The following is a 13,526-nucleotide window of genomic DNA, read 5'->3' on the forward strand; positions in this document are numbered from 1 at the left end:
AAGCTGCAGAGTTAAAACAGCTTTGATCAACTGGAGGAAGGTTTCTCTACCCGATTCTGCTGTCAAGTCTCAGTCACGCAGTGACATTACAATAAAGTGTTAATCATGGAACATTTTCCACATTGAACAGGTTCCAGGGTTTTACAGAGAGCGTTTGATGCCGTGAAATAGCTCATTACAGGAGTTTCCCTTTTTGCTAATGAACTTCTGAAACGGAGTAACAGAGTAACTAGTCCCACCTGACACTGCAGCCATCCTCCTTTTGAGGAGTTGATGATTGACCTGCATTGGCCTGTAATTATTTGTTGTCATGGCCCATTATGTCAATTCACCTTCATTTCGTGTGCTCCTCTCTGAGTATATGTGGTGAAACTGAGAACATAAGAGACAAAGTAATGCATGAGTAGAGAGTGGCAACCTGTTCCGGGGCTGAAAAGTGAAGCCAGTGCAGTAATGCCAAAAACTGTAGTTCCTCTAATGGCCTCTTGAGGCAGGCTCCAAAAGTGAGTCGGTCCATAAACTCCCATGTTAAGACGTGAAATGAACACGTTTACACTGAAACACATCATTACTGCAAAATGAAGTAAATACTTTAATTTAATCATCGTCCTTGTGTCTCTGTAATGTTGCAGTAGCAGAAATGAAACAGGGTGAATGATGTTTTACATAAAGATGCTGACCCAAAAAGCCTGCAAGTCTTTGCCAGAACCATCCAGACCCAACAAACAAAGAGCAACAGACCAGAGTGATACTTAAATACACGTTTTCTAACACTATCTAGAACAGGGTTTTGTCACACAGTTAGATCATATCTAATATTTTTATTTATGATATTTGCATCTTTGTAAAACCGTCGGTCAAAAACTAGACTCATCGTGCAGCATCCTATGGCAGAAATGCAGAAATTGAGGACACCTCTATTTGAAGTACATTTACCTGACAGAAAAGAGTAACCAGTACAGAAAGAGTAAAGTGCCTCACTGGAGTTCAAAATAAACTCGGAAATAAACCGTGCATCACAGATTAATGGTGTGATAGCATCTGAGGAGGGTTTGCAAGCATTCATCAGTCAGAGTAAAGAAAACTCTGAATGTGAAAGTAAGAAATGAGGCAACATGTCATGTTTATTCCACAGAGAGCTCAGAAAACATTAGGAACATCTGCCCCTTACAGCATAACATGTTGACTGAGGTGACATTTCTGATATCTTAATGGATTTCACTAATTAATCCCACCGTAATCACAGTAATGGGGGCAACGAGGCTTCACTGCACGCAGCTCAAGAAGAAAACCACCAATATCACCATATTTACGCACCAAATAGACACACTCGTCACAGCTGGAGACTTCCTTAGTGTGTGAAACATAACTTTTCTCTCTAGTGTGAGCACAACAGCATGGAAGATGTTTGCTCACACACAAGGAAACGTGGGAAATGAGGCTCTAATCGTTTGGTGATGAGCGTGACGGAGCGCCACAGATGTCCCCTGTGATCGAGGCTCATTTCCACAGCAGATTCGAAATGTGTGGGGGCTGATTGACCCTTTCTTGGGTGTTAATCGAATATATTTTTGCATCTTTGCACTCATATTTTGTGTACAGTGGAGGTATTAAGCAGACTGCAATTCCTGACCTCAGCAGCGAGCTTTTTAATGATAGCTTTAAGTATAAATGGATACCGGACTCATTCATTGACCCATTGTACTCTCACGTTAATTACTAGTATCATTCATGAAAAAATGTGGAAGGTTAAATACAAGTTTAATCTCCACAGACCCGCGAGTTCAACCTGCTCAAACTAAACATTATATCTTAAGTGGTGACTCATAAGCTATCACTTACCTCCCTACACAGAAATATGCCAAAGTGAACCTTATTAGATTGCTTTTATCCATTTTGCACCATTTTTGAGTTGGCAAAAAACAACGTGTTGGTGTTTTACATGAAAATGGGTCATTTAATGTGGATCTTGTGTTTTCCTGCATGTCCAGATCCACCTGACACTAAGTCGAAACACCATCAGCCAGATCAGGCCGTACACCTTTGCCGATCTCCAGGACCTCCACGCCCTCCACCTGGATGCCAACCGCCTCACCGTGCTGGATGACTCTCACTTCCAGGGCCTGGTCAACCTGAGGCACCTCATCCTGGCCAACAACCAGCTGCACAGTATATCAGAGGGAGCCTTTCAGGTACTAAAGCATAGCTGAACATCCAGCTCATGCAGAGAAAATGTATATTTTTTAAATATGTAAAAATATTTTAACTCTTATTAAACCAGTAAAGAAACTCTGGAGAACGGAAATCCCCATCTTGATCGTGTCCTCAAAGACACGTGAAGAAGAACTTTTTAATTTAATTTCGTATCAGAAATTGGGCCAAAATCTAGACACATAAATAAAACTACAGGGACAAAAATGTCCATTTAACCTCGGACATTAAGTAGCTTTAAAATTATGATTTCAATTTAAAAAATAATCCTAGCGGTCCTACAAATTAAGCTCTGCTTCTCAATACGCAAAACCATTTCACAGTGTAATTAAGAACTTGCTCTGAAAATGAACTAAAATCACTCACATAAAGGATGCAAAACTCTTAGAAGTGTTTAAATTGCTCTTTCTGCTGCCACCAGCTCCTCTGGGTAAGCCCAAATTACACTAACAAAGTGTTTTAAATCCAACTAATTTTAATCGGTGCTTTTAACATTCGTTGTCAACCAAGCGTTCACACAAGAGCCAAGATCGTGAGTGGAAAAGTTATTGCAAAGTCATTAATGAAAAGTTTCAGTGCTGAGGGTCAAGTGTTGTGTAAGACAACATTTTTGGCTCTAACTCGAAAGTCCAGCAGAAGCAGCCAGCCCTGCCTGCCCGCCTCACTCTGCCACCCAGCTGGACACCTTTTTAATAACCCGGTCCTAGAATAAACCGTGTCCCCCGTCTTGATGATGCTGTCCTTTCTCTGCTCATTAAAGGACTAAAAGTGTCCCCTCAGGACTGGCTCACAGACCTCTGCGGACATTTCATGAAGATAAACTAGAGTGGCGTGAACTCTGACCTCACTAATGGATTGAACTGTCTGAACTTTAGTCCGACCCTCACTGCTCCGCTCTCACTCGCTGTATCAGAAAGTGTCTCATTTTACACATGGCTTTGACCCTCTCCTCCTTCCTCCTTCGTGTCGCTCTCACTTTCAAGACTTTATTATCTAAGAACAAGTGCTGTTTCTCCAACTAAATCATAATAATAGCTAAAAGTTGATTTTACTAAAAGTCCCTTGAGATCCAGCACTCAGAGTCAATTTCCACTAAATGTAGTTTAAATACAAGTGTTTTCAAACATCCTGCAGACAGCACACAAAAAAGATATTTTTTTTGTCCATATGCATAAAAATATCAACACACTGCACTTGACGAGACTTCAGTGTATATTTTGTTTGCAGCTGTCCAATCACAGTCAGTCACTGCCAGGTAATATACATGAAGAACGTCTTCTTCTTTAAGTCTAATATACATTCTCTAAGGAAGAGGCTCCAACATAGATAAATATAATGTATTAACACAATACACTAACCTTGATCTACTCTCACTTGTTTTCTGACATATAACCAAGTATAGAATGTCACAATGGCAGATAGCCAAACTTTATAACAATGTGTTCAGTTTGTGTACAAATACTGGTAATACTGTGAGCCTAACACTGAAGGAAGCAAACAAAAATCAGTGAAATGGGAACACAAGACAAATATCATCTTCATTTGTAAGCTATTCGTTAGCATGCTGCACGTGGCTGAGATCGTCGTCTACTGGCTTTGGGGCATGATGGTAGGAAACTCCAGTCCCCACTGTGAAAACCAGTTATTTCAAGCACCGATTCCCCACCATTAAACTGCACATAAACAGTTATTTTCAGCAGTTTGAACAAAATCAGTCATTTTCTTGAGAGGACAGTCGTGGAACGGTTGGGACTCTGTTCTGCTGTCTTTGAACTTCTCTTCACGCCTCTTAAAGTTTCTTTTGTCAGTGAGAAATGAGATTCCCTTTGTTGAAAAAGCAATAAAGCATTGATTATTGTAATGAGAATCAAGGCATTGTGACATTCAAACACTGTCCTGATTGTGTGAATTATGAGAGCAATTACAGCAGCAACAACACTTTAGCTGATCGCCAGGCTTTTATTGCGCTCCTTCAATCCAGCTTCATCTTCTTCTCCATCTTTGTGTTTCTGCTCGTTGGAATGTGTGCTGACTCGTGACATTTCATCTATGTCCACATTATGAGAATTGTTTAGAGGCAATTAGAGAGAAGAGCCTGGTTTGGAGTGTACACCACTGACCGCAGTAACTGATTTCATTTTTTCTTTGTTTGGATTCAGTTCCCAGAAAGATGATTCTGTTCATCTGGATGTTTCATTCTTTCTATTTCTAAATTTGTATCTTTTCTTATCATACCAAAGATTTTCTTTGTACTTGATCCACTTTTGTTGGAAATGGAATTTTTTGTATTTTTTTCTGTTGGGCCTTCCTTCTTTTCTTCCCTTTTTTATTTGCAAGTTTCATTTTCATCTCTTTTCCATTTTATATCCTTCTTATTTATTATCTGTCTCTTTACCCTTTAATGCTATACTTCAGCACTTGAAGATAAAGCAAAGTCATGCTTGTTTTTTTTTTAATTATACCACTTTGAGCCTTTAAAGTCACTGATAGCATCCTGCCTCTGTCGCCCTCACAGGACTTCCTGGAGACTCTGGAGGATTTGGATCTGAGCTACAACAACCTGGTGGAAATCCCCTGGGACACCATTGCTTTGCTCGTCAGTGTCAACACCCTCAGCCTGGACCACAACCTCATAGAGAGCGTCCCAGAGGGAATCTTCTCCAACCTGCACAAACTGGCCAGGTCAGGATCACATAACACTGCAGTGCTGCAGCCTGCCTGGGTTTGACTGGAAGTGGGAAAATGAAAGCTCCAGCTGTATTTAATTTAAACTGCCAATTACCATTCACCTGCACTTACACAAATCAGTATCACAACGAAACGTGTAATGGACATGCAGAAGTTGCGTTCGCAGCAGGGGGAGATAATATATTTAAAGCCACGAAGTCTCTAGTGAGCAAGAAACGTATGCACATTTCAGGGTCCTTGGATTAATATGTCTATCCATGTAAATGACTTAATAATGGCTGTTTAAACATCTTCCAGTGATTATTTACATGTTGGCTTCTGTTTCTGCAACTTAATGCAACGTTTTCATGTGTGTGCATTTCGAATTTTGGAGAGGCAAAGCGTGAAATGGACACATTGACCAGCGTGTCTATTACACACATGGTCCACCTAATGCGTGTACTTACTTAATGACCAGTAGAAAGGGGATGAAAGGGGAGGAGCTTCAGGTTGCTTGTCAAGTTTGGAGAGTGTAGAAGATGATCCAAATGAAAAAGAATCTTGGGACTCTAAACCTTAAAAGCCTCACCAGTCCATCCATCCATCCATCCATCCACCCTCGTGACAGAACAGTCTATATATAGGTGCTCAGACAGCCCTCATCCCGCAGTCTCTCTTTAGCTCTTCTGGGGTATTCCAAGGCTTTCCCAAGCCAGCTTGATGCCCTATGTCTGCCCCGATGACACCGTCAGAAACCAGCTGGCAAAGACAGTGAAACATGCAGCAGCTGAAGAACCCAATATGCTCTTAGGACATGAACATTTCTGGTTAAATATGCTTGAGATAGAAAGGCAGAATTATAACAACTGTGGAAAAAATTCATAGTATTAAAAAATTCATTTCTAGGAAGATTATTTAAAGCTGCCATCATTCCAGTGACAGAAATATCTGAATGGATAAAGAATAAAAGGCTTATTAAAAGAGTTCTTTCTGTCCTGCCAGAATACACATTATGTGCAGGAGTTTTTATTTGCACTGAGGCTTTAAAATTAAAATAAACCTTGTAAAATTATGTTTTATTAATACATGCACACACACACAACTCAAAGAGCTTTACATATTTATATATATGGCTTAATTCTTCTGAGTTTCTTTTACGATATGGTGGAACTAAAATCACACAGCAAATCCTTCAGTTTTGAAGCTCATTTTAATGGAAATTAAGCCTTTGAGTATCAGCTCGCTTTGGAGGAAAGCTGTTCAACAGCTCTATGCTCTGAACCTGAGAAATGCCCCCTATGACCAGGACTGTATTACGCCTTCACCTGAGCAGCTGCAGGTTCAGCATTTTGCCTGCAGGCACGTCAATATTGGATGATCGTAATTGTTGCAGCCCTCATTCAACGGGGATTTGAAATAGTGACCTGGACTGCTTCTCTGCAGGCAGACTTCTTCTCCATGTCTCTGTTCTTAGAGCTGGTTACACACTGTTTAAATGTTTGCAGTGCTCTGTGCTCTCCAGTCCCAATCCAAACTGCAGAAAATCTTATAATTGACTGATAAATGCCAACATTGCATTAATGCTCTTATTATATGGGGAGTAAATTCAGTCAAGAGGCACAAAATGCCATTTAAAGCTCATTAACAATGATCACTCATTTATGTGTAAAAGGGAAAAAACTAACAGAAGATAAATAGTCTTTAAAACAAGGCTGAAATTAATGTTTTTTGGGAAGAAGGATACAATTCTTTAAAAAAAATTAATGAAACATCTAAATGCTCTTGCATCATAGTCAAGCATGTGATTCACAACAGCAGACCTGTCTAAAAGCCAATGAATCACCAGTGACAGCTCCCCAATCAAAATGCTGTTTTTATGCTGAAGCTAGTTTACGTGTGACGTAATTTCCCCCCAACTGGCAAAAAATAGCATTTAAAGCTCATTAGCTGAAATCAATTTTCATTCAAGTCCCTGATTGATGTTTTAAAGGCAACTATGGATAAATATTCAAGCATTTTTTAAAGGTTCAATTAGATATTTTTGCCCTGCAGACAAATTTTTTACTCAGTGTTTGTTGGTGCCTCCACATATATTTTACACACACACACTCACAAATAATACACCACAAGCTTGCTGCACATGAAATAACATAATTGAAATTTGTCAAGTGCAGATTGTGCGCTGCTGTCACAGCCATTAACTTCTTGTTAAGTCATCGTTGTTGGTGAATATTTCTGCGGGGACCTTCTAGAGGGAAATACACTTTCCTGTATTTGTTGCTGACAGCAGTGAAAGCTTGACTCTCCTGCGTTATTACCGGGCCCAATGTTTTGCTGAGGAAAATTACTATTCAATCCTCGGAGACGACGAATGGTTGATGGAAAAGCCACCATGGAATATCTGTATGTTGTTAGGTCTCTTCCTTCTGATGTCACTTTGTGATGCGGTCACAAGCTTTAATTTCAGATTTTCTACATGCTGTTTGGAACGTGTGAGAAGACTTCAACTGCCTTTGATGTCACTCGTGAGTCTGTGTGTTGGATCGGACAAAAATTGTGCACCATTTTTCTTACCATCTATTTTCTAGTGCTGGCTGAACTTGCATTTTTATAGTACTTTTCATACAAATTAGACCTTAAAGCACATTTAAGCATACACTGATTCTCTATGAGTAAGCATTTGGCAACAGTGGGGAGGAAAAACTCCCTTTTAACAGGAAGAAACCTCCAGAATGCAGGCAAAGAGAGAAAATGCAAACTATCTCTATCACACCTCACATTTGTCAGTGTCCTGCTCCACTCTCCCTTCATTCATGACCACTCATGAACAAACCCTGCGATACTTGAACTTCTCCACTTGGGGCAGCCACTTTTCACCACCCAGACTACTCCACCATTTACTGTCTGAGAGCTGCAGCCTCTGATCCCTTCAGGGATCAACATCTTAACAGGATGGAGGGAATTATATCCTAAAGTGATTCTGAGAACTATGTTATTGGGGCAAGTTGCTCCTGTTAAGCTTTTCCAAAGCAAAGTGGTTCTGGGTGAATGGTCAGACTAAATGTGATTCAGAAGTGAATACAAAAACAAGGAACCACGTCGCTCTGCATGTCACAGGAGTCACAGGAATGGGGCACCAGTATTCCTGTCTCCCACGACAGCCACATAGGCCCATTTTCCTCCAGCACAGGCGAGGGCAGTCTCATCCAGGGGGGTAAAGGAGCCCACTGGTGTATGACAGATACTGGCTCACCTCATCACATGACACTGGGTTTGGAGGCAGTCGTCTACATACAAGGGTTATTCTCTGTGTGTGTTTGAAGACTTACTTGCTTTTTGAAATGATTGTGGCTTTTATTTTTTTATTTAACTGTAAGTGATTGAATCGGCCCGTTTTTTAAAGACTGAATTTCTCCTCAGTGGCAGCCAGAGAGGGGAAAATTTTTTCTCAACTTTACAGACTTTTCTTTTATTTCTAAAATAAAATGTGTGGAAACACTGTTGAGATTAATAACCTTCTGCAGAAATGTGTGATTCTTTTAACTACAATCCAACAAGACAGAAGAGCAGAACTGCTGGCTGACTGAGTGCAGCCGTGTTCAGCTCCCCTCCCCACACTTTCTCCCTTATCGTTGACCTTTCTCTCTCCTCTTCCTTCCATCCCTCTATCTCACCTTTGGACATGCCCACCCACCTGATCGATGAACTACCCATCTCCTCTCCTCCCACTTCATCCACATAGATTTTCACCACATTTATAATAATTATTATTTTGTTTCTGAAGAGGTCCGCTGATCAGGATCATGGCATGGATCTTCTTCTAATCTCCAGAATGTTCAAAGCTTTCATTAAAACTGCCAGAAAAATAGCTGTGATGGAAAAATATGAACTCTCTGTGTTGTGTCACCAGGCTTGACATGACCTCTAACAAGCTGAAGAAAATACCTCCAGACCCACTGTTCCTGCGGATCCCGGTGTACGCCAAGATGAAGGGCTCTCCTCTTACAGCGCTGGTGCTGAGTTTTGGCGGGAACCCTCTGCACTGTAACTGTGAGCTGGTTTGGCTTCGCAGGCTGACCAGAGAGGACGATCTGGAGACCTGCGCTTCACCTAAAGACCTGGCTGGCAAATACTTCTGGACCATAAGAGAGGTTTGCTGAAGCTATTGTGTATTTTAAAACCTCATTTTGTAACCTTGCAAATTAACACACTATGATGTTGTTTGTTAACTAAAGCAAAAGCAACATAAAGCACTCTATTTTATTTATGTTTTTTTTAACAGAGTCTTAAGCCAAAGTAATTAAAATGATAGGTCAGAAATGTAACATTTGCAATTTGCTAAACCTCTACGAGTGTTGATACATTTTTACCTTGATGTCAATCTTTTTGTTGCAGACTCCAGCTTTTTGGCTGTCACCATGCAGCTTATTATAGCCACAGGTCTTATGAAGTGGCCATAGCACAATAATAGTTGTTTTTTTTTTAAAATCCAAATCTACTTATAGAGCTGTTATAAACGGTTAAGTTAATTATAGAGACCAAAACCATTTTTATATTAGGCTCTAAACATTTCATGGCAGTGAGAGGAACTGCAGTGTTGGCATTACTTTTATGCTCTGAGCTGAGGAGGTTTCTACTGTGTAAGAACAAACTCACTACTGTTGGTAATAGATTCTAGAGTCTAAATTATAAGAATGCATTTTTTTGATAACAGTCTGAAGTGTATACTCATGGAGGGCATACTTAATGAGCTCCAAGTCACCATTACCCTTAATTCAAACCAAAAATATATACTTTTAAATATTCATTGTGTAATTCAGTGTTTTTGGTGCCTTGAACCATTAAACCACAGAGCAAAATTTGATTTTCTGCTGCTTTAACTGAAGCCCTCAGTGGAGACATAATCACGTTCTTTCTCAAGGACATATCAGCAGGCCAGATGGTTGGTGTCACAGCGGAGTGAACCTTCTGCTGAAAGTGTGGAGTCATGGAGTTAGGTCTGCAAAAATGCATTAGAAAGACTGAGTTTCATTATATTATATGATAGAGGAAAAGTTTAGGCTTATGTTCTAGCAAAAACCCAGGATATGGTTTATTGAGCCACAGTGATGAAGCACAGAGTAAAATGAGGCCACGAGAGGCAAAACTAAAACAGATGGATCCCAATATTTGTTTTTTATCCATATACATGTATTATTATTGGTTTATTTAACAGAGACACCACACATTAGATAAACATTACAGCGACTGTGGCGACAAAGCTATTTTTCATCCCTGGAGAGTCCCTGGAGACTTGTTACAAAGGCAAACCAATGCAATAGAACAAAAGCTTTTTTAAAAAATAAAATATAAACAGGCAGAAAAATAAAAGATGTTAACTCTAACAGTGCCTACATAACATCAGAAATCTTTCTACTTTTACAATGAACACATCTCTGTCATTTAGTATGTTTGCAGTCCCGATCATTTTCCCAACAAAGTCAGCTTTCTCTTGTTAGCCTTGTTATATTTAACACTGTGATATGTTAGAAAACTGCAATAGCTCACTGCAGCACGCTCAGTTTCTCCTGAAAGTAAAACTGTAAAAATAATCACTATTTAAGCAAGCATATGAACTGTGCCATTATCATCACCGACGTATGTATTATTGCACATTTATATACTTCTACTACTTTTCACAGTAAATCATAAAAGAGAAATGCTGAGCTGAATCATCCTTCTAAAATCAAGCATGCTTTATATATTAATATATAGATATTAGGGGTGCAACGATATTCGTATCGATATTGAACCGTTCGATACAGTGCTTTCGGTTCGGTACGCATATGTACAATACAACATTTGTAATTTATTTTATCAATTTTCCTTCTGACGATGCTGTCTGTGTTGAGCGCTCAGTGAATCTGTGTTCGACTACTCCGCCTAGGCTGCACTGTCGAGCGCAGATCCACTGAGCGCTCAACACAGACAGCATAGTCAGAAGGAAGAGCGCAGGGCAAGCTAGCGAGACAGAAGTTAAGCTCTTCTTGCAACAGGCAAATTGAACGTCATTCAGATCTGGCGTTTGGAATTATTTTGGTTTTCATGTGACGTATGACCCTGAAGGTAAGCGAGTCATGGACTAAAGTAAAACAGTATGTTGAATGTGCCATGCAATGCTCAATTACATTGGTGTGAACTAGTGTGTTAGCGCAGTTATCTCGTTAACGTGTTGGCCGTCTAGCCCCATGCACGGAGCGATCGGCGGTAGCTCGTTAACGGAGATTTGCCGTGTTGTGGCGTTAAGGTCATTTCAATGAGATTAACCTGAAAGCACTAGTGGGAACACAACGAATATGACTGCACATTTACGCCGACATCATCGTAGTGCAAAGACAAGTGGAAGCAGACAAAAACAACAAGCATGCTACTAACTTTAGCCGAGTCATTTAGACAGCTGTTAGCACATGATTCTCCTTATGCTGCTGAGAATATAGCCCAGAAGAAGCGGATAGTATAGCTTTTATTTTGGAAAGAGACATTTCTCTGTAATAAACTCTCTTTTCCAAAGATGAGTGATTCCTCAATCAGATACAGGGCTCGCAATATCGCTAGCCTGACGTCCCGGAGCTAGCGATTTTTTCAGTCGGGCTACCAAAATCTATCTCTGCCCTGCCCGTCGGGCTATTGTAGGAAAAATATATGTCAATGCTTTTGCATTCTTTCAGAAATGTAGCTGGGTAATTATGTCATTGGCATCAGTGAGCCACTGTCAATATGTGACATATTGAAGTCGCGTTTGAATTTGCGCTTGTTTTTTTGCTTTCACTTTGCAATCGTGCGAACTGTGTATAGAGAGCGACAGCACTGATCTGTGAGTGATGATAATTTGTGCACCAATTCCTCTGACATCGTCTTATTAATCGTTAGCTTACTATGCAAACATGACAAGTGAAATCTCCTGCAGCAAGCTTAAACATGTGAGAGGTTGAGCGCAGAGAATCGCTGAGCTTATGTGAGTGCGTGTAAAAGCATTTCAGTTCTGCTGAGCCAAATAAGACAGGTCAGGGTGAAGAAGTGACAACCAAAGAAAAGCTTACCACAAAACGGAGAAGTTATGACAAATCAGACTATGAGGCAAAAAGAAAGTGCAGCTTTATGGTTTCATGGACAAAAGAATTTCTGTGGCTGCGATATGACGAGCTAAATAACCAGGGCTGCACATAAGTGGTCCGCAGGTGCGCATTCGCTGTCAAAATAAAAAACACACACAAGGGTTAGGGTTAAATTTAAAAACTGTACTTTTGAGTTAAAATATATATTTATAATTTTAATAAATGACAAATTAAAAATGCATGAACATTTTTTTGTATCGAAAAAATATCGAACCGTGACACCAAAGTATCGAACCGAACCGTGAATTTTGTGTATCGTTGCACCCCTAATAGATATATATATACAACAGGTTCTCATCCCAAAACGTAACACACAACACAGCCAATGTCGTATTCAGAAACATGAGAACCATTTGGAATGAATCTACACATGTACATTTATTTTACTTTCTCATTGTGAATCGCTTTGGAAAACACTATTTAATGATTAATGTTAGGGATAAGGTTATGGTTGTGGTTAGGATTAAGATTAGGGTTAAAAACACGGCTGGAACATGTGTTACTGCCGGGGAGTCATTCTATTGGATTCCATCCACACTGGCGCGTATCATAGGATGCAGAAGGTTACCTTTGGCGTTTTTATGGGACGCCTCGGGGCGTGACAAATCGTCAGTATGTTACGCGTTGGGAGTAAGAACGGTTTCATATATAAATATGATTTCAAATACAAAAACATACTTTTACCAAAAGCTTGAGATTGTTTGTATCCTCGTTCGAGGTGGATTGGTTCATTTTGAGCATCAAATTTTACTGTCGTCTTGTCAGTTTGGCAGATTTGTTGTTGTTGATGTGACATATCTTACAGTCTAAACTTCAGCAGAGGAACGAAAAGAAATGTGGAAGTAAAAAGTGGGTTAGGATTAAGGTTAGGGTGTTTTGTAAAAAGTACATAACACAATGTGCCATGCACATCTCTGGCTGAAAACACTGCAGATTGCATTAAAAGTTGACTTTACAGAGCCACAAACAGCAGCTGTTGAAACTCAAACTCGAGATTTTAGTGTAGTGTAATTTTTGGGCATGTACCCGGCAAAAGAACTGCTGTGATGTCATTGGTGTATGAGAACACAGGCATCCATGACCGTTTGTAGTCTTTCTACTCACTTCACGTATACATTTTGAGCTAAGAAGAAGACAGAAGACAAGAGTATTTCTACACTAACACCTGACTTTAATATCTACAACCTGAAAGGCCATAATACTACAATTTTTTTCTCTTTCATGTTTGTATATTAATGCATTAATATCATATTATAAAAGGCAGAAAAAAAACAATAAAAAGCAGATCTGCTGTTGCTGCTGGTGTTAAAACTAAGCACACCAGATTAAAAAAAACAATAAAAGTTTAAGTTGTTCCCTTAAAGTGGCTGATACCAAGCACTTTTTTTACCTGGATAATAGTGGAGGTGCACTTTGAGGTGAAGATAGGATTAACTGGTATCATTTTAAAGAGGATGATGTAGAGACCTTTGATTCAGGTGCTGTATGATAACT

General features: G+C 39.8%; 1 protein-coding gene across 1 annotated transcript in view; it reads left to right on the top strand.

Annotated features, from left to right (window-relative positions):
* LOC308400768 (leucine-rich repeat and fibronectin type III domain-containing protein 1-like protein) overlaps positions 1 to 13,526 on the top strand; it is a 437,364-nt gene that overhangs the window by 378,564 nt on the left and 45,274 nt on the right. The window contains exons 8-10 of the mRNA XM_080888721.1: positions 1,992 to 2,192; positions 4,727 to 4,893; positions 8,789 to 9,029. Coding sequence (XP_080744847.1) covers positions 1,992 to 2,192; positions 4,727 to 4,893; positions 8,789 to 9,029 — 609 coding nt within the window. The remainder of the gene's footprint in view (positions 1 to 1,991; positions 2,193 to 4,726; positions 4,894 to 8,788; positions 9,030 to 13,526) is intronic.

The sequence above is a fragment of the Rhamphochromis sp. 'chilingali' genome (assembly GCF_963969265.1).
Source record: "Rhamphochromis sp. 'chilingali' genome assembly, chromosome: 8".
In the NCBI taxonomy this organism is placed as follows: Eukaryota; Metazoa; Chordata; class Actinopteri; order Cichliformes; family Cichlidae; genus Rhamphochromis; species Rhamphochromis sp. 'chilingali'.